This window comes from Vombatus ursinus, unplaced genomic scaffold (genome assembly GCF_900497805.2).
Source record: "Vombatus ursinus unplaced genomic scaffold, bare-nosed wombat genome assembly UNPS02014818.1, whole genome shotgun sequence".
NCBI classification, from domain to species: Eukaryota; Metazoa; Chordata; class Mammalia; order Diprotodontia; family Vombatidae; genus Vombatus; species Vombatus ursinus.
Genome location: NW_020954596.1, coordinates 5,491,378 through 5,513,419, shown reverse-complemented (window position 1 = coordinate 5,513,419; position 22,042 = coordinate 5,491,378). Strand labels below are relative to the sequence as shown.

Here is a 22,042-nt window from a genome sequence, read left to right as displayed (position 1 = left end):
AGGTTCCCCATCTGAAAAATGAGAACAATATCTATAGTACGTACCCAATAGTACAGCTATGATGAAAACATTAAAAGAAACACAGGCATCATCTGCTATTTAGATGAACTTATTCCCTTTTATTCAGTTACCTCGATCTGTGAACTTGGCATAATTTGTATTTCCTGCTTGTTTGTTCCAAAGTTTAGGCAATTACAAAAATTATAAAAAAATGTACTAGAGGTACTTTAAAATGTTAGATATGTTCTGATTAGAAATTGTAGTATAATCTGTACATGAAATATCTCCATAAAGTAATATATGGTACGGGCCATATAGAGAAACAACATCTTCCACTCCTTTGCCATCTGAAATAGAAACTTCTTTATACTTAATCAGATTTTTCCTGACACAGCAAAAAACGCAGGGTGTGGCCACACTCGACTATTATAGATTTAAAGCTAAACCTATCTCAGAAACCTAAGTAGCGGTAACTAGAAGTTAACTACAAGAAATGATATATTGAACATAAGTGTTCAAAAAGATTCTCTGGATATTAAAATCACTTCCCAAAAAGAGTTGCAGAGTTATTTTCTGAAGATGGCAATGTTCTGATTAGAATGTAAGCTCCTTGTGGGTAGGGATGGTTTCATTTTTACCTGCTTCCCCTGTGCCTTAGCCCAGAGTCTGGCACACAGGAGGTGCTTAATTAATGCTTGTTGATTGGCTAATATAATAAGATGGAAGCTAAAAAAAATACTGACTTCTTCAGTGGAGGGAAAACAACCATAGACTTAGAGTCTGAGGAAATGAGTTCCATGAAACCCAGCACTAAAGTGATTTAGCTATGGTCACAAAATAACAGTAGTCACAAAAGCCAATGCTGTCTGTTATGAAGGAATCCTGAATAGAGCGCCTTTTCTTCCAAGTCGATATTTATAAAATAACTACTAATCACACATTTTATAATTAAATTCACATGAAACAGGCAAAAGGACTAGTTTCTTCTTCAATTTGTGGTGCTGTCATACTTTTAGCAGTAGATTTCTGATCTTTCATATATATACTTTACAGAAATGAAATGAACCGGGGCAGCTTGGTGGCGAAGTAGATAGAGGACTGCCGCTGGAGTCAGGGGGACCTGAGTTTAAATGTGGCCTCACTAGCTGTGTAACTTTGGGCAAGTCACTTAACCCCAATTGCGTCACCAACAAAAAAAAATGAAATGAAATGAACCTAGGTCCTTCATGGCTATACACATGAAGCCCCAAACTCTAGCAGCTTCTTCCAAAATGGAAGTATAAACTTCAGAGCGATGGCTGAACTACAGGTGGTTAGGCTTGCCCTCAAAGGGCAAAGTCCTGTAGCCAGGTTGTGACCATAGCAACTACTAAAATCTTCTTCCAAGGCTTACAGTTTACACAGATGAAAAGGCGGTAATCTCCCCAGCAGCAGGGCATAGCCCCACCTGTGTAGTCACAGATCTTTTTAAGCACAGGAAAAAATACACAGAGCTAAAAGGTTCAATTCTATTGATGAAATGCTACACACTTCATTAAAAAAGAACATTGGGGGGGTGGATAACATGGAAATTTTGTTGTGTATTTGTAAGGAATAGCAAGTTATGCATAGTAGATTTACAGTTTATGTGCAATCATCTTTTTTATTGTACTATGTTAAGGAAATGCTTGTTTTACACCATAAATTAAAAAGAAAATTGAATAACAAACAAAAAAAGAACAAAGGGAATGAACAAGGAAGTGCCACTTACTTCATGGTTCACATTTAGTCAATAAACATGTATCAAGCAACTCCTAGTGCCAAGCACCAAACTAAGTGCTAGGGATACAAAGGAAGCCAAAAGACAATCTCTGCTCCCAAGAAGCTCTGACTAATTCAGGAGACAACATGAAAACAACTAGGTTGGTACAAAGAAGATACAGCTACAACAAACTTTAGATGGAAGGGACTAGCATTAAGGGGGAGTAGAAAGAACTTGTGTTAGAAAGTGAAATTTTAGTTGGTACTTGAAGGAAATCAGAAGATACAAATGAAGAGGGAAAGAATTCCAGGCCAGGGAGAGAACCAGTGAAAATTTCTGAAGTCTAGAGATAGAGCGGGCTGTTTTTTTTTGGGGGGGGGGGCAGGCAATGGGGTTAAGTGACTTGACCAAGATCACACAGCTAGTAAATGTTAAGTGTCTAAGGCCAGATTTGAACTTGGGTCCTCTTGATTCCAGAGCTAGTGCTCTATCCACTGCGTCACCCACCTGCCCTGAGATGGAGTGTCTTGTAAAAGAAACATGAGGGGAGTAAGATGTAAGAAGACTGGAAAGGAATGAGGGACACAAGTGGTGAAGGGTCTGGAATGCCAAAGAATTCTAACTTTGATCCGGGAGTTAACAGGGAGCAACTATAGCTTACTGAAAGAGAAAGGGGGCTGTGATCAGAGCTGCACTTTAGGAAGATTGATCTGACAGTTGAGTGGAAGATGGACCAGAGAAGAGAGAGACTTCAGGCAGAAAAGCCAATCAACAGGCTACCGCAATAGTCTAGATGCTCAGTGACGTGGGTGTGCACCCAGGTAGCGACAGCATCAGAGGAGAGGAGGTGTATATGTGAGAGATCTTACAGACTGGATATGAGGAGTGCTAGTGTGGAGTCAGAAATGACAGCTAGGTTGGGAACCTGGGTAGCTGGAAAGATAGTGGTGCCTTCCTCAGTAACGAAGTCTGGAGGGGAGATGGTGTCTAGGAAGAAAGATAATGAGTTCAGTTAGTAGCTCCCTAAGGCCTCCAGGCAAAATCCTCTGGCATCCAAAGCCCCTCACACATTTGCAGTCTTCTCACACCTTATACAACACCCCTCTCTCTCCCACCATGTCCTCTTCCATCCAGTGACTCTGGCCTCCTGGCTGTTCCAACAACAAGATACTCCATCTCTTGGCTCCACCCCCCCCCCCCCCCATGCCTGGAATGCCCTCCCTCCTCAATTCTACCTACTGACTTTCCCAGCTTCCTTTAAATCCCAGCTAAAATCCATCTTCCACAGGAAGCTTTCCCCAATCCCTCTTAATTTTGGTTCTCTCTGTTAATTATTTCCCGTTTTTCCTACACAGAGCTTGTTTGCATGCTGTCTTACCTATTAGATTGTGAACTCCTTGACTTTTGCATCTCTTTGTATTCCCAGTGCTGGTGAGTACTAAGTACTTAATAAATGCATATTGACTGACTGATTGGTCCCAACTATCCAGTGGGATAACTGTAAAGTGCTTTGCAAATCTTAAGTAGTTTTACAAATGTTAGCTTTTATTATTGTAATTGTTGTGATCTCAACACTGAACTCTTTATTTTAAACTGTCAGGGAGATATATAACCAAAAAATCTACACAGGTAGAGGAAATGTTTATCCACAATGTTTCCATTACATTCAGAAGCAAATAAATAAATTTTTAAAATAAAATAAAAATAGTGTGCCATCTTTGATGTCTATATTGGTACCATATTATCAAAGTTAAAGGATACATCCTTCCTGTCCCTTAATCACTAGAACATAAAAACAGTGTATGTCACTAGTGGTACAAACCATACTGTTAGTCAGTATTCTTTTAAATAAATTTCTTTGTCAAAATAGCTCTGTGAAGACAGACTTAGTATAGGAAAAAAAATATATCTGCCCTTCTAATTAAAGGACGTGTGTTAGCTGCAGGAGATTTCATAAGACTGTTAGTATGATGAAATGAGATAATATGTGTAAGAGGAAATTCCACTGTGAAATGAAGAGGACTGGCCTTGGTGTCAGAACATAGCATGGCCATTACTAGTTCCAAAACTCCATCTCTTTGAAGCTCAGGTTTCTTATCAGTAAAATGGTGATAATATTTGTAGTACTTGTACCTCAGTTATGAGAGAAATGATTATTTGTCTCTTATTAATAACCAATTATTGAATTAGGACTAACGTTTTTCCTCTTTTCTACTTCCTCATTCAGAAATCAGCCCCTATAGGTTATTCAGGCAGCCTTTGAAGTGTAGGGCTGATATTAAGAGGAAAAATTCAGATCTGTTCAGAAAATAGGGAAATTTTAGTTTAGGTGAATTGATAGATTTTGGCCCATTGTGTTTTACTCAGAACTGGGAAAAAAGTGGATTTTCCCTTTTGTCTAGATTACCCCTAGATAAGGTAATATGGGTATATAGATAAGTCTCTTTGACAAAGACTGAATGATCAGAGTCATGTCCTCCAGCCCCTAACTAGAATAACCCCACCTCTCAATATAATGTTCATTCTTCTCATTAACTATTAACCAATCAGAGTTGATTGCCACCCTCAGGAACGCCCATTCTTCCAAGGGCATAAGTGCTGAGTGGGTCCCATGAGAGGTCTTTGGCATATTAGAGTATCACTGACCCTTTTTAATAATCATTGATTAATAAAATAATTAATTACCCAGAAATCATGTCTCTCGAACTTTTTATACATCACAGTTATCATCAGGTCCAATGAAATATCAAATGTAGTAACATTTATTAAGTGTTACATTCAAATTTTCATTATTTAAATAAGCTACACATGGGCCTTTTGCCACATTTTTTTTTTAATTCAATATTTTAAGTAAGCCTCAGGGAATGAATTGTTTCATGTAGCTCAGTTTAACATTATAAGCACAATTTTCAAAAAGGTTTTTAATAGCTATCTTTTGAAAATGGATTACAAGCTTCCCAGCCATTTTAAACAGAGTACACTGAATACAACTCAACCATTGCTTGATAATTCTGGGCCATGAGCACATTTAATAGAGCTACAGCAGAGCACAACTAAAAGGTTCCAGGCTCTGCTATCCAAGTTTATGTATGATAGGTTCTGTTTTCTTCTTTTCTGACAAGTCACACGTTACGTCTAAGCATCTCTCTCTCTTCTTCTCTCTCGTCACTTTTAATCCCGTATCATTCTTATTACATACATACCTTAATACTCCTTTCTCCCCCATTAGACTGCAAACCTCTTGAAGTCAAGGACTGTTTTAAAACTCTGCAACCCAGTGCCTAGAACAGTACTCTGTACACAGTAGACACCAAACACAAACTGGATCGAAAACGTCAATGTATATTAGATCCTTTTAACCTAATCTAACCAAGCTTGATAGAAGCGTGTGTCAAGTAAGAACAGGTAATATTCTCAGCGAAGTCTAACAAATTTTCGTATGAACAAAGTTACTGAACATAGATTTTGTCACAGCTACTTTGGCTGATTAGGGTCTGGTTCTTAGCTTCCAGTTGATCTTTAGACAAAAGCATTTCAGATAAGTAAAGCATTGTTGTTAGTCTAAGAAGTTTAATTGTGAACTTTCAGAAATTATCAAAATATAGCCTTGTTTTAATTTTACTTCACTGAAATGAAACAGAATTCCCCTCCCTCCACAATGACTTAGAAATTATATAATTAAAAGACAGGAAGTAGTAATCAGATTCTGATTGACTCAAAATATTTTAATCTAAAAATAATTTGTAAACTTGCTGAACAGAATCTATGCAACAACCAGAAGTGGGAAATTATGAAGCTTCACAAAAAAGGTATTTGATTGCACTGCTCTAAACACTGCAAGATCACTCCCATTATCTTCCTAATAATAGATATCTATGTTCATAGAAAAGAAAATCAATGTTAGGCTTTTCAGTTTGATTAAACCTGAACATGAGTTGTTGAAAAGAACAGCTCTCCTCTCTATGTTGGCAGGGTGGGAAGCCACCATCCCTTAGATTTGACCCCCTCCTTCCACCAGCTTCAGTGGAACACATGTTAAAATATGCAGTTTATGGCACAGCTGTCATTGCAAAGCTGCAAAAAAGGCTGTCAGTCCTCAGGGGCAATAGCTTGTAAGCCCACAAGAGAACATTATTGTTCCATTAGTTGTTTTTTTTTTTAAATTCCTTTTTGTGCAGGTGTCACTGTGTGTCTATATGTTTTTCTACTCTCTATTCTACATTTATCCCATTCGTTTATTTTTAATTTTAATTTTTTTTTTTATTTTTAGGTAATTGGGGTTAAGTGACTTGCTCAGGGTCACACAGCTAGTAAGTGTCAAGTGTTTGGTCTGAGGCTGTAGTTGAACTCAGGTCCTCCTGACTTCAGGACCGGTGCTCTATGCACTGCCCCCAATTTATCCCATTCTTAATATTTCTCTTAAATGGCCACCACAGAGAAAGGAAATAAATCAACTATTTGTTTTGTTTCTAAAATGGTTTTATATTATCTCTTTTTAGTTTAAAAGTGTTTGGCTATATATCAACAAATGAAATTGTTTTTACTTCATTCAAGCCTTGAATGATTTTCCTTTGGGGGCATGCATGGTAGATTGGGATCAGATTAACAAAGTAGAAGTCATGAGAAATATGAGAACATGTTGCTGTTTAAAAGAGGAAAGGAAAGCCAGGAAATACGGCTGAATTGTCAATCTCAGTTAATAACCTAAGTAAAACAAGAAGTCTCTATTACTACTATTTTCTCAGAAGGCATAGGCTTTGATTTGCCTCCTTCATTTCTTACCCCTCCCCCCAAACTGATAATAAGAGTTTTACCCTGAAGAAAGGACAAGATGACCTGAGCAAGGTTCCTTTCAATCCAGATTCTAAAAGGGAATATATATAAGCAATTACAATATCTAGCATTTAAATAATGCTATAAAGTTTGCAAAGCACTTTACAGATATTTTCTCATTTTTCTTGTCACAAAGTAAGTGCTATTATTACCCTCATTTTACAAATGAGGGAGCTGAGGAAGACAAAAGTTAAGTGGCTTGCCCAGGATCACACAACTAGTAAGTGTCTTGAGGCTAGATCTGAACTCTGGTTTTCCTGACTCCAGGTCCAGCACTACTTCCACTGTGCCACTTAGCTGTCTTTAATTCTGATAGTCAACGTACAAAAGCAAATTAAGCTACACAGTTATCGAAATTCTTCATTTAGGAGCAAAATAAAGCTCATAGATTATTTAACACAAAAAATTCTTTAAAAGTAATATATTCAAATAACAATATATGAATAAGATAAAATTCCCATTGCACTGTAATAAAATATGCTGTGTATCAAAAATCTATATACTATACATATATTAACCTATGTGTATATATGTACAGATATGTACATGCCTATGTGTATCTACGCACATATACTCTAGTGAATGGAGGACACAGATATAACTGAACACTTGTTCAGTTAATATATGTAACTTTTTATCCCAAAATATGAAAACAGGATTAATGTTAGTGTGGTATAACAGGAAAACCCACATCTGTCTGGGAATCAGTAATACTAGATTCCAGATCTGGCTTTGTAACAGGCTGCATGATCTTGAGCAATCAATTCACCTCCCCTCCTTGGGTCCCAGTTTTCTCACTTGCAAAATGAAAGACTTGAACCAGGTAATCAGTAAAATGGTTTCCAACTCTAAAATTACATGCCTATTAATTCATAGATCAATTGAGGAAGGGTTCTGAAATGGTCATGGGCAGATTCATAATGCAATAATAAAGGAAGCTCATTATCATCATTATTGCTGTCCTGGTGGCGGTGGTGGTGGTGAGCACAGGGCTCATTCCTAATGTTCAGAGGGTATGTGTCACAGAAAGTAATACTGTTCAGAGACAGACAGAAGGCTGCATTGATTGGATCTGCTCCAGCACAGCATGTCTTAAGGTATCTGCTTCTTACATTATGTGGACTATAGAGAAAGGGATGGTGCTCATTCTCACTTTTTGTTATGTTGATGTCATCATAGTTTTAAAAGACAGTTTATCTTCCATCTACAAAAATGGACTCCTTTTCAATTTATTTTTTAAAAAGTCAGACATCAAAACACAGATCATACCTCAATGAATAAAATTACAACAAATCTTTAAAAATTTTAACTGTAACACTATTTTAACCAACTAGCTAGTTCCAAGGGTAAATAAAGAAAAAAATGCAGATGTTGGAATGGGGGAAAAAAAATCTTCCTCTACAATTTCTCTAATCACATACTCTCAATTTTCAAAAAAGCAGGAGAGAAAAGTTCATTGATAAATACACACACCACCTGTACAAAGGATATTCCTTCATTGTTAATTAGTTACAAAGCTACTAATAAGGGAAAAAATTAAAATGTCCAATATGGGGGGAAAACCCACTAAACTTTTAGAGGCATATCTACAAAAAAATACTACATAAGCAAATCAATCAATCAATCAATGCATTCAAGGTAGGATAGAAAACTGAAGAATTTAATTCTTCTACACTTCCGTCAAATTAGTCAATAAAATTCATTTAAATATATTCAGTCTAACCTAAATTAAAATAATCCAACCAGTCAAGAGAAAGACTGGCCAATGAGCCAAGGCAGGGTCAGAAATTTAAATAAATGTCAGCATAATGAAAACTATACAACAATCTAAATTCTACATGTTCTCTCTTTCTGTTCACATAGAACTGAATAACTGTCCTTGTTTATATTTGTTGATATCAAAATGTCCCATTAACAACTCCTCTTCTGTTTATGCTGATGCACCCTATTAAGATCTTGCCTGACACAAACAGAGGCATCCTGACTATTTGGCCCTCTGTCCAGCAGCTGTCTAGGCTCTGTAGGTCCTTTGGAGGGAAGTAAGAAGCAGAGCACTGAGACTGTACCTATTAAGATCTGGCTCTCTTATGGGCTCTAGGAAGGATATAGATCTGAGGAACATTTTCCTTTCCAAGCAATCCAGACACATTAAGTAATGTACTAAACACCACTAATTTGGAGAAATGATACATTTCTCCATTTCTACAAATCCCATTTGGGAAAACGCATACCTACCTCGATGCCACTTTGCCTGGCGAGTTTAACTGCTGTGTTGTAGTAGCCGCAGCGCAAAAGATGTTCCACCATCATGCGATCCATGCGTTTTTTTTTCCACATGTTGGCAGCTGCTGGCTGATCACTGCTGTGCTCTTTAAGGTGTTCAATTCTGCGTTTGCACAACTTTGCACTCTCATCCTCAGCTTGGATCGATTCGACTGCCTAAGATGTTAGAACAAAGAACAGCAGCTAGACTGGGCATCAGAAATGTAGGTGACACATGACACTTACTGCCTGTCATCACAACTATTTAAAGTCAATTAAAAAAAAAAACAATGTGGCAATACTATTCTTCTATATTGTAAAACTCACACAAAATGTCAATATAATAAAGTCTTTCAAAAACAAATGCCAAGGAAAATTAAGTAAAACTTAGATGAATTCACAGATGCAACTGGCAAAAATTCAATGTTTAACTGATACAAAATCTGACTAAATACTGTTGATGGAGCTGTGATTTTGTCCATTCTAGAATGCAGTACGGAATCATGATTAAAAAAAAGTGACTAAAAAGTTCATACTGTTTGACCCAAGGATCATACTCCAATCACAAAACCAATACACACCCCAATATTCATGGCAGCACTTTCTGTGGTTTCTAAGAACTGGAAACAAAGTAGATAACCATCATTTGGCATATTAATGTAATGGACTATTCCTGTGCCCTAAGTTGAAAAGTAATGTAGGGTTAAACTATAAGTATGAAGAATTCTGAGAAGCATGATTAACTATTCTAGGATGAAGTAAGTAAAAAATAGTATACCCAATGATTATAATGTAAATAGAACAAACACAAAAACTAAATTGTAATTATAACGACCAAGAAGGGCTCAGGAAAAATGACATATACATAATACTTTCATACTTTCCAGGACTATGTTTGTGGAATACTGAATATGGTTCCATTAAAAAAAATAATCCTCTCAGAATTACATAATAGTTAAACACAACAACAAGCCTATGAGGGAGGTAGTAGGAATATAATTATTCCCATTTTATAGATGAGAACCCTGAGGTGCAGTCCTCATAACAACTGGCTTTTCTAGGCCCAGACAGCACATAAAATGGCAAGATTTAGAACTGGAAGTACCTTAGACATAACCAAGTCTAATCCTTTTACTTGGGGACAACTTATAACTCCAAATATAGGTTTTTTTTACCCCACCAAAAACAATTAAACAAAAACAGAATATCTTGCTTCCACGACACATTATTGTAGGGGGGAGAAAAGAATAAGGAATTGTTTAGGGTATATACTGTCTTTACAACTGTGTCATTACATTCCTCACTCCACTCTGGAACTTAGGGAACATTTTCTGTAACAGTGGCCCTAAGTGGAGAGCTACTGATCTGGATTATTCACTTTCTCTAAAATTTCTCAACTTAATTCTGCATTAGGTTGAACTTAGATAATAACTCCTGATAATCAGCAGAGCAGATAGATATAGCACTTGCCAAAATCAACATTACTTTGTGAAAACTGTACAGTTCTAGATAAGCTAGGCTGAAAAACTTACTTTAAAAATGCTAGACCTGGAATTTAAATTCAGCAGTTCCCACAAGGCCACCTCATCAAAACTCCTTACTTGGCACACAATTTCTTTTCAACAACATCAGAATAAACTCAGAATTTAATGCAATGCAATGAAACAAATATTACATAGGATATTTCTTATCAAATTTGAGATAACTATCTACATACAGAGAGAACACCAAGGATCAGATACTTATATGTCCTCTCTCGAAACAAAAGCATTTTATAGTGATGTCAGGCCATCAGAAGTAGCCTTCAGGCCCAGAGGAAAAACCTACTAAGACTTTAAAAGCAGGGACTCAAGAGATTGTTGATGCCTAGAATAATACTGGTAGGGGCAGGCAAGGTGAAAGTGGATTTTAGCAGATAGTTAAAGCTGACCTTTCCTTAGAAGAATACAGATAGGGCCCTGTCAATGAAAATGTCATAGAGGCTAAGTAAATAAAGCTCTGACCTGATTTTCAGTTTTATCCATCTTATCAGTTCAACTACTACAAAATGAGTTAGATACAATTTCTGGAAGCGAACAATAGTGGTTCTATACATAGTATTAAACAAAAAGTCATAAAACTAGCTCATCATATGAAATGAGTCAGAAGAGCCATTGACGCATCAAAAGCTCAGATTAAAAACAGGGTTCTTTACAGGGGAAACAAGACAGAAAAGGAAGAAGCAGCCTTTCAAGTGTTCCTCCACACAAAGAGCACAGCAGGCCAGCAAGTGGCCCAAAGTCATGGCCTCTCAGAGTAGTTATCTTACTGATAAAAATGGGAATGTGACTCTTGTATTCCCCAACTGGGAACTTGTGAAAAAAGTGCTACAGCAATGGGAACTCTGTTGCTCCCAATGCCCATGATCAGAAGGGGTGGGCTCTCTTCTTTCCATGGTCAAATGATACTCAATGTCCTTGGCTTCTTTGACCAGGAGTCGAGCAGCGCACAGGAGTGAAGAGTTCTTGCCCTTGGACCCTGAGGAAGGGGTCAGGTTCCTTGTTAACCACAATATTCTCTGGTGTCTACAGGAGAAGCTTTGACTCAAACATTCCAGGTCCTTCTCTTCCAGTCAATCTTTATGTTTCGGTAGGTACTGTGGGGAAGTTTTATGGAAAGATGTTACCTCTTTATTAGGTTTCTGTTGCTGATTCATGATGCAATGGAAAGTGTGATGTATTTAGAGTTAGGGGAGCCCAATTCAAATCCAAGCACTGTCATTCACTGCCCACTCTCCGTGGGAAGTGCCCTGGGGAAGATCACTTTACCTTCATAGACCTCAATATTCTGTCATTCTAACAAATGACATCTGCCTTCCAGCTCTGAGTCTACCAATTTCAACTCTGGAGTTTTATAAAGACTATATAAAAGCATTACACTTTGTTGAAGTAAATGGAACAAGGTTCTGTATGGTTAATAAGGTGCTATTTTTAAAAATCCATAACTGAAAGAGCAATCAATATAACTGTGAACACTGGAAGGAATATTCTAGATGGTAAGATCCTGCTTTCAAGCTTGAAGAATCCTGTCTGACCAGTTTCATTTCATAAATGGTTAACACTCAATAACTGGCAAAATTCCATCAGGTAAAATGTCATAGAGTACTCTATAAACTTGTTGCTTAACTGGCTACTCTACTATTCATTAAAACATACTCATTTCATGTCATGGCATGGACTTAGCACACCTTATAAAATAAAGCAAAATTAAGATGTGTTTTGCAAATAATTTTGTTGTTTGATCATTTCAGTTGTATCTGACTCTTCAGGACCCCATTAGGGGTTTTCTTGGCAGAGATACTGGACTGGTTTGCCATTTCCTTCTCCAGCTCATTTTACAGATGAGGAAACTGAGGCAAACAGGGTTAAGTGACTTGCCCAGGGTCACACAGCTAACAAGTGTCTAAAGCCAGATTTGAACTCAGAAAGTTGAGTCTTCCGATTTCAGGCCTGGCACTCTATCCACTGTGCCATTTAGCTATCTCTATTTTGCAAATAATGACTACTTTTAATTAATTCTGATCAGATCTAACTTGTCTCTAGCTGCCCTTTTTTTTTTGATGAGGCAATTGGGGTTAAGTGACCTGCCCAGGGTCACACAGCTACTGTCATGTATCTGAGGCCGGATTTGAACTCAGGTCCTCCTGACTCCAGGGCCGGTGCTCTATCCAATGCATCACCTAGCTGCCCCACTCTAGCTGCATTTTTAACAGAAACATAGAAATATAGACACACAAAAAGTAATAAAAATGAAATAACAGAACAGAAAAATCATGTTTTGCATGTTCATCAAAAAGAAATCTTTACCAACCATCAATAGATAGTTTTAAAATGACTTATCAATTTTTATAAATCCAAACATAATTTTTGAAATAATTAAGGTGACAATTCCTTTTTTCTATTAGCAAAACCTTGCTTTAAGGCAGGACTAAAAACAAATAAAAATATTTAAAATGCCAAACAGAAGACAGTCTGGTTGCGATATGACAGGGCAGAGAATTTCCTAATGTTTCCATAGTGTTAATTATCTCACCTCTAACAAATACCTTAAAAAACCAAAGGCCTCCCAAACCCCTAAAAAACAGTCAATCTTTTCTCCCATCTTTATGCTCCCCCCCCCCCCCCACATACACACAAACATACATGGGCTCTAATGTGGAAAGGTATCTTGGACAAATTAAATCCTTTGTAGGTTCAAAAACTTCTACCAAAAAAAAAAAAAGCAAAAAACAAGACAAAACAGAAAAACTTCTTAACATTATTGCTATTACACTGTTCATCAGAAACACAGCAAAAGATTACATTTTTAGTATTTCTAGTAATTTATGAAGTACTCTGCTTCTTTCATTAGAAGAAACTTTATGCCATGGTGGCAAGAGCACTGGACTTATACTCATAGAACCTGGGTTCAAGTTCTGACTTTGAGAACCTAGAACCCCTTCATGCCACATTTGGCGTCCTCTAAAGCTACCACACATCCTAGACAAACAGAAAACAACAAAAAATTATTCTCTTAAAGCTATAATTTAAAACTATAGAACATACTGAAATCCATCTGGTTCTTCTATCTTAATAGATACAGATCTGACCTGTCTACTACATGTATGGATACATTAATCATGACATTTTCAGCAGGCTGACAGATGCCTTTAAAAAAATGCACATACAATATACAACTATATGAATTCTTTGGAACTGAGGGTTTTTTTTTTATTGTAAGAGTCCATAAATTAAATCCAAGACTACATAATAGAAGGTGCCACTTCTCTATCATTTCTTCTTGCAAACAAATCCACAAAAAATTGCATGTGGTTCTAGGATACAGAATCCTTCACCCCCAATTATGGCTTATATAAAAGTGGAGCATAGCATATAAACAATGCTGCTGTTGTTTTTTTTTTCCGGTATGTTGCTATGTAAATTCATCCTTTTGAGGAAAACTTATATTAAGGATTCAGCAAATTTTGTTTTTTGGGGGGGAGGGGAGTTGCATAAATTTAGACTTAAATAGTATGTCATGTGAAAATACTCCACCAAAAAATACTGAAACAGCACTTACCTTTCTCTTGAGGACACTTAACTTTTCAACTACTCCGTCAAGGAGACTAACAACTGAATCAACAGCAGGACAACTGCTCAGTGTTTTTTCTAATTCTGCAACTACCATGGTGACGTGACTGGTCTCTCGGTCAATGTTTTTCTGTGCAGCTCGAAATCGCTTGTTCAGTGTTTCATAGGGTACCTAAAAATGTTACACACAATGGTGCATTATAAGCAAATGTGACTGAAGTAAATTTTATGAAACAAGACATCTAGACTACATAAATCTGGCAAAAAACAATACAGAATCTGATTGTTGGAAGGGATCTTAAAGGGCATCTTGTTCAAAATGTGCGTTTACAGGAATCCTTGAGGTATTCTATCTCAATCTGTTCACTCTCACCTCCTTTACTCTCAAATCATATCCCACACCTGGAATGTATTTTTTTTTCCTTTCTTTTTCCTTCTATTTTTTACCTGTTGATCTCAATGGTAGTATTTTATTTTTTCCAATTATATGTAAAGACAATTTTTAGCGTTCACTTTTTACAAGATTCTGAATTCCAAATTTTTCTCTCTCTCTGCCTCTCCTCCTCCCTCCTCCTAAAATGGTAGGCAATTTGATATAGGTTATATATGTGCAATCATGTAAAACATATTTCCATATTAGTCACAGTTATTAAAGAAGGAACAGACCAAAAGGAAAAACCCCACAAAAAAATAAAGTGAAAATAGTGTGCTTTGATTTGCATTCAGAGTCCCATCAGTTTTTTATCTGAATGTGGATAGCATTTTCCATCCTGAGTTTTCTGTAACTGTCTTGAATCACTATATTGCTGAGAAGAGCTAAGTCATTCACAATAGATCATCACACGACGTTGCTATTACCATGTATGAGGTTTTCCTGATTCTGCTCATTTCTCTTTGCATCGCTTCATACATATCTTTCTGGGTTTTTCTGAAATCTGTCTGCTCATTATTTCTTACTGCAAAATAGCATTCCATTACATTCATATACCACAATTTGTTCAGCCATTCCCCAACTGATGGGCATCCCCTCAATTTCCAATATTTTGCCACCACAAAAAGAGCTGCTATAAATATTTTTGTACATGTAGGTCTTTTTCTCTTTTTTATAATCTCTTTAGGATACAGCCCTAGTAATGGTATTGCTGGATCAAAGGGTACGCATAGTTTGATTGCCCTTTAGGCATAGTTCCAAATTGCTCTTCAGGATGGTTGGATTAGTTCACAACTCCACCAATAGTGAGTTAGTATCCCAATTTCCTGGAATGTATTTTCTCCCTTCTTCATTTGAATCTGTTAAAAATCCTATTCCTCCTTCAGGGCTCAACTTGGGTGTTACATCCTCCAAGATTTAGGCCTTCTTTAATCACATTCAGCTGAAAGTATTCTCTTTCTCCTCCAGTTTTCCTAGAGTATTCTGCTGGAATTCTCTGTCTCCCCTAACACACTAGATTATTATATCTCCTTACCACACTCTACTGTCTATCATATTTGTGTACATAGAGAAGTATTATGTCAACTTCAATCCCTCCAAAACATACCTGAGAACCAGATACAAAATATCTAATTTTTTCTTCAAAGTTAACAATACAATTACCTTTTTATTTCCTGGGTTAATGGAGTAAGAGTACAACTAATAAAAGAATCTAAAAACACTCACTTTAGGATTCCAATTTTACTGTTACACTTGAATATGGGTGGGTGTGGCACTGTAAGAACTTATACAACAGCTCCCACACTCAGGCACAAGTTTTTACCCCTCCTCAATCTTAAACCCTGACTGCTGATGGTTCCAGGACTACAGAAAGTCAGAGTTTCCTCTTGTTCCAACACCAAGAGAACAGAAAAGTAAATGGGACTTTCAGATAATAACTCCTACATTTTTGCCTTAAGTTATAAGTAGTTTAAATAACTTTAAAAGAAATAAAAAAGCCTTTAATTGACACAGATGTATGGCGCTTTCACTACTTTACTTCTGCCACCAAGGAACATCCCAGGGCGGCCCTACCACACCCCCATGTCACAGCAGTGACAGCGTTATCTTATGTCCTCTATGAAAGTGCTGCTCTAGCGCCTCAATGTCAACAGTGTCCGAGCTCTGGCAGGTTATACCAGGTGAGGCATGTGGCTTCATGGGCTGTATCTGCTGCCCAAGACAACCTCAAAGTCTGGAGAGAGATTCATCATCTGTTGAGTGGGTGACAATCAGCTGATTCACACTTGAGAGGCAGCTCATCACACAAGGATTAAAGGCCTATTATGTGCCAAGGGCTGTACTAGGCACTAGGATAAGGACACTAATACAAACTGCCTCAGGCCTGTACTTCTACCTTCTGCTTTTGCAGGGATGGTAGTGGAGTGGCAGAGGCCACCCTAACAGGCGACGGTGCTGTCAAGCAACTAAAACAAAAGAACACCTCCCAACTTTCTGTTAGCAATCTATAAAAAACAAAACTTTTAAACGACAAGTATGATCAATCAGAACCACTATTAAGTTGTTTTCCATAACTCTTCGGGGGTAAATGTACTTAACCAACTATTACATTTGGAGGTGGTGTGGGATACTTATTCCAAAGTGTATTCTCAGAAAACACAATTCAGTGAAAATGCACAAAGTCTGAAGATAGAACACCTTGTGCAAAACAGAGCAAGAAGGCCAGTGTCACTGGTTCAGAGGGTACAAAGAGGAGAAAAAAGTGTAAAAAGACTGGAAAGGTAGGAAGGGGTAGGTTGTAAAGAGTTTTAAAAGCCAAACAGAGAATTTCACATTTGGAGTTCATTGAGCAGGGAGGTAACATGGTCAGATCCACAGTTTAGGAAGACCACTTTGGCAGTCGAGTGGAGGATGGACTGGAGTGGAGAGCGACTTGGGACTGGGAGACCAACCAGCAGGCTTCTGTAATAGTCCAGATATGAGGTGATGACTGCTTATACCTGGCCAGTGGCTGCGTCAGAGGAGAGAAGTAGATATATGACAAACGTTTTGAGGAGAGAAGTGAGGACTTAACAACAGACTGGATACGAGAGTGAGTAAGAGTAAGGGAGCAATGATAAGTAGGCTGTGGGCCTAGGTGAATGGGAGGATACTGGCACCTTTGACAATAACACTATTTGGGGGTGGAGAAAGAAAAATAATGAGTTTAGTTTTGGACATGTTGAATTTAAGGTGTCTATGAGACATCTGATTCAAGATGTCCAACAGGCATTTGGAGATGATTAAGGCTTGATAAACAGAATGGAGAAACATCAGCATAGGGATAACAATTGAATCCAAGGGAAAGGAGAAGCCAGAGGAAGTTTGAAGAGACATGAAAAGGTTTGGAAAGGCCACTGTGATGACTGGGAAAATCAACTGATTAGGAAGGTATAATGATTGCCATGCTGCAGTGCAGGTCCACTTAAGAATATATAACATAGATTTGTAGTGGAACCAGTCAGCACAATTTCACAATTTCTCCAACTACATTCAGCAGCCAATGGTCAGAGTATTCCAAAGTTAAGGACTGTTAAGGCATGTCAGGCCAATGGGGCAAGGGATTCATGAATAGATGCTAATGTAGAGTTGGGCTGTTTCACCAAGGGATTAAGACAATGAAAGGAGAGCACAGCTTACGTAGGGACGATGGTCTATGAAAGAACTGAAAAGAGGAGGGACTAAGGTGACCATGAGGATCAGCAACAGGACTAGAGGTCATAAGACCATGGGAAAGATTGAGCATTCAAAGATTATGGTCAGATAAAGGAAACGGAAATGGGACTCTTGTGGGTGATGGGTCAGATCACAGGCATAACCATCTCTGTGGGTACCTGAGGCAGAGAAGGTCATGGGAAATAAGAAAATGGAAAGTTAGGTGTTTGAGGGAGTATGGATATGCAGGCTGAATTGCCCTAGTGTGAGGACAGAAACTGGGGAGGAAAAACTGTGAGCCAGGCACTGACCTCATTGAGAAAGGAGTTTCTTAGTGTTCATTAGAGAACAGCTACCAGACTCTTGACTGGGTGATTAACATGAATTGAATGAACCTCAAAGGAAAAGAGGTTACTACAGAGTGATGGTGGTTAAGTGAGGGTCTGGAAGTATAAGAGGGAGCAAGGAATATTTGGATACCCCCACCACAACCAGCAAGTTGGAAAATATAAAAGGAAGCACAGATGGTATTGGAAAAGGAGGGCAAGGATGCTGTGCCACCAGAAGACAGCCAGGTCTCAGGAAGTACTCCAAGATGGATAGCATAAAACCTTCTAGAAAGCACAGCGGGAGGGGTGAACAAATCTGAAATGTGATGGTAGTAAGAGATAGAGAACAAGGTTTGAATAGCAATAGCCAAGGAACAGAATCACCAGAAGAAAAAAAAAGAAGTTGCAGTCAAATAAAAGGATAGCTTATAAGTTTTCAGCAAGTTAAGTTGGCAGTCTCATCGTGGGCTAAAGTATGATAAAAAACATTTCATGAGACATTTGGTCACCTCAAACAGTGCCCACGAAGCATTAGTTTAAAAAAAAAAAATGTACTACGAAGACAATGATAGTAGCTGATAAACCATCATCTGTTGAAGAGGATGAAGTACAGAAATTCCATGAAGACTGTAACAAGATTCTGCAAATAAATATATACGCTAATACATGGCAACTCCAATCTGGAGTATTGAATCATACAAGTGAGAATGGTGAAAAATGCTGAAAATATGGTTTGGGAGTAAGAAATTAAAGAGGCCAAAAGCTTGTTGACTACTAAGAAGCATCACATCATATATAATGAATACTGTAAGAGGAAAATAAGAAAGAACTGGACATGCAATTACTAAATGATATAAAAAAGAAACACTGCTCCACAGGAAAGGGATGATTATCCATGAGGAAGTCATTTCTGAATTACCTATTTAAGTGTGGTCAAATGACTGAATAATTAGAGCAAAGATAAAAATAATCAAACTAGAAAAAAGGATAAAGACAAGACATTTGTATACTTCTTCAACAAGCCAAAAAATGGGAATAGAAAAATATTGATTCTAATAATCACCATTTCCTACAGAAATTTTACTGACATAAAGCAGTCACTACACACCACCAGAATGAGACAAACAAAAGAGCTCAAAAACACTTCTATCCTTTCCAAGTAGAGAAGACTTGACAGCCAAGGACAATCATGAGACAGAATATAAACTCATTCACAAAACCTTTAAGAGGAGCATGTTGGAAGACTATGAGAAGTATCAAAGAATAGCAAAGTATAGTGGAGGAGAAAAATTTGTCTGCAGAAAGGTAGGTGTTGAGACCTATTTAAGCTAGATTATGCCCAAGAGCATTTGTAGATGAAACTGCAGGGGAAAATATAAATAGATAAAACGGAGTTTTGCTTTGTTTTGTTTTTTAACCATTGAAGAAAATGTAACTACCACATCTGGAATAATACCTTGGGACCAAATTTGTTTTATAAGGAAGTAGAAATGGCACTTAAGAAAAAGCTGAGAGGGGCAGCTAGGTGGCACAGTGGATAAAGCTCTGGCCTTGGAGTCAGGAGGACCTGAGTTCAAAGCCAGTCTCAGACCAGACATTTGACACTTACTAGCTGCGTGACTCTGGGCAAGTCACTTAACCCCAATTGCCTCGCCCAAAAAAAAAAAAAAAAGAAAAGAAAAAGTTGAAAAGAGATACAGATCAAATACACATAGGAGAAGTGATAATTTTGAAAACACACTAATTTTCAGGATACAGAAAGGGGAGATTCTAAATGATTACTCAAATCACAGGTGATATTATTACCAAAAGAGGCTTTTCAAGAAGATATCAGGAACTTCTGATCCATCTTAGATGAAGAGATCTCTTTCATGGCATGTGTATGCATGGTTTTTCATAGGTTTTTCACACTGTCCCTTGGAGTAGACTACCTTTAGTGACATGAATGACTAGATATTAGAGAATATGATATCCTTCTGTTGGTATTGTTTGTTGATTTAAAAAAAAAAACAACAACAAAACATCTCACTTGGTGGAGTAAAATACTGACATAACACTCTCCTTCAATAAGTTGTCTTCTCTGCTTATTGAGATCATAAAAGTGTGAAGAGGTGAGTAGGTGGCCTAAGAATAATGAAGGGCCTGGAAAGGAGGACTGTCATATGAGGGTGAAGGAAACAGAGCTATTTAGCCCAGAGAAGAGAAGACTTGGTGGTGGTGGCGGCGGTGGGTAGGTAAAATGCTAGCTGTCTTCAAGTATCTGAAGGTCTTTCACATGGAAGAGGAATCTTACTTCTTCAATGTGGTCCCAAATGGCAGAACTAGGAGCAACCAGTGGAAGAGGCAGAGACTCTTCCCCTTCCTTTTCTTCTTCTTTCCTCTTTGACCTCCCTCCTTCCCTTCTTCTCTTCCTTCCTTCTTATGAGACTGAATCTCTCCATTTTGTGTCAGCTGGAAGCGCAAGAGCTCCTGAAAGGCCTGATCTCCCTGCTATCAGTCTGGGAGTTCGGACCTGCTCCATTTCTGTCTTGGGATGGTTGGCTCCTCCTTCCTTAATGAAGGAGATTCATAGTTTGTTCTGCCATTTCCTAGTCGATGGGCATCTTTGTTTCCAGTTCTTTGCTACAACAAAAAGTGCTGCTGAAAATATGTATGAGGTTTTCTTCTTATCAATGACCTCTTTGGGACATATGTCTTGTAATGGAATCTCTGGGATTAATAGATGTTTTTTAACAAAATGGGAGGATAATGTAATCAACACAATCTGTCATGGAGTCAGTTTTCCTAGATCTTAATTCAATGACCACATCTTGTCAATTTTATCTCCAAAATATCTCTTACATCTCAATCCCTCCTCCATACTGCCACTTCCACCAACCTAGTTCAGACTTCCCTTTACCTAGACTACTGTGAATAGCCCAACAGATATTTCCAACTCTATCCTCTCCTCCCCAATTCTTCTTTCACAATGTTACCCAAGTAACGTTCCTCTCTGCTTGAAGGCTCACAGTGGCTCTTTACTGTTTAGCAAATATTTACAACCTCCTTATCCTGACGTTCAAAGTCCTCCACAATTTTTTCTAAAATCCTCTTTCAAAGCTTCATTTCATATTGCTCTCCACATAATCTATTTTTAGGGTCAAATTATAATCACATAGCATAGACACCATTTCTTCAACTTGACTTCTCTCTCTAGTCTTCCCATTTGCCTCCTCTGCTAGCTAAAATAAATACTTCTCTTCAAGATCCAAATGAGGTGCCACTTCTTCCATACAGCCTTCCTCTAATGCCCTAGGCTGATAAATACCACCCCCTCTTCAAAATTTTACTGCAATTTGTTTCTACCTTTTCTTGACACTTTCCTCAAATACATACCTTCAAATATACAAACAAAAAAGGAAGGTAAAAAAACTACAATAAAATTGAATTTCTGGCGTTTATAGTATTTAACAAAAAATACAATTAAATGTTAAATTAACATCAAACTTTGTTTACATATCCTCTCTCTTCCTCTTTCTGGGTAATTTCTAGATTTTTAAACTGTTAATATTGCTTAAACATACTGTATATATTCTTTTGGTTCTACTTTTTCCTCCCACTGTGCATCATTTCATGATTCTGTACTCATATTTGTACTTTATTAAGGAATGATAATATTCTATTATATTAATCTACTATAATTCATTCAACCATTACCCAAATGAATAGAAATCTGGGCTGTTTCAATTTGTGCTACTACAAATAATGCTGCTAAAACATTTTGTACAAATAAGAAATAACTCTTTCCCTTTCTCTCAATGACACTGACTGGTCAGTTTAATGGAATAACTGGGTCCAAGGATACAAACACCTCTGTAATGGTTTATGTACTTCCATATTACTTTCCTAAAAGATCATGGCCCTTGAGAACTCCACCAGCAGTCTAATAATGTTTCCCCTACCTATTCTTCTGAGGCACCTTTGCTAAGGCAGCACCTAAGAGTTTTGTTGCAATTCTCTAATTTAAAAGTTTGAAAGCTTCCAGAGATACTGATAACTGGTTAGAGAACTATGAAGAAATTCCCTTTCTTCCACACTTCTCATGCTCTCAGTGATATTCTAGATCAGAGTTAAGAGTCTCCCTCTCCCTTCCCTTCAATGACAA

The 22,042-nt window shown here is 37.6% G+C and overlaps 1 protein-coding gene across 2 annotated transcripts in view; it reads right to left on the bottom strand.

Annotated features, from left to right (window-relative positions):
* MAEA (macrophage erythroblast attacher) overlaps window positions 1-22,042 on the bottom strand; it is a 145,559-nt gene that overhangs the window by 104,031 nt on the left and 19,486 nt on the right. For both annotated transcript variants that reach the window (XM_027836475.1, XM_027836476.1), the window contains exons 2-3: window positions 13,934-14,116; window positions 8,810-9,013 (exon numbers count right to left, since the gene is read on the bottom strand). In XM_027836475.1, the coding sequence (XP_027692276.1) occupies window positions 8,810-9,013; window positions 13,934-14,116 (387 nt within the window). The remainder of the gene's footprint in view (window positions 1-8,809; window positions 9,014-13,933; window positions 14,117-22,042) is intronic.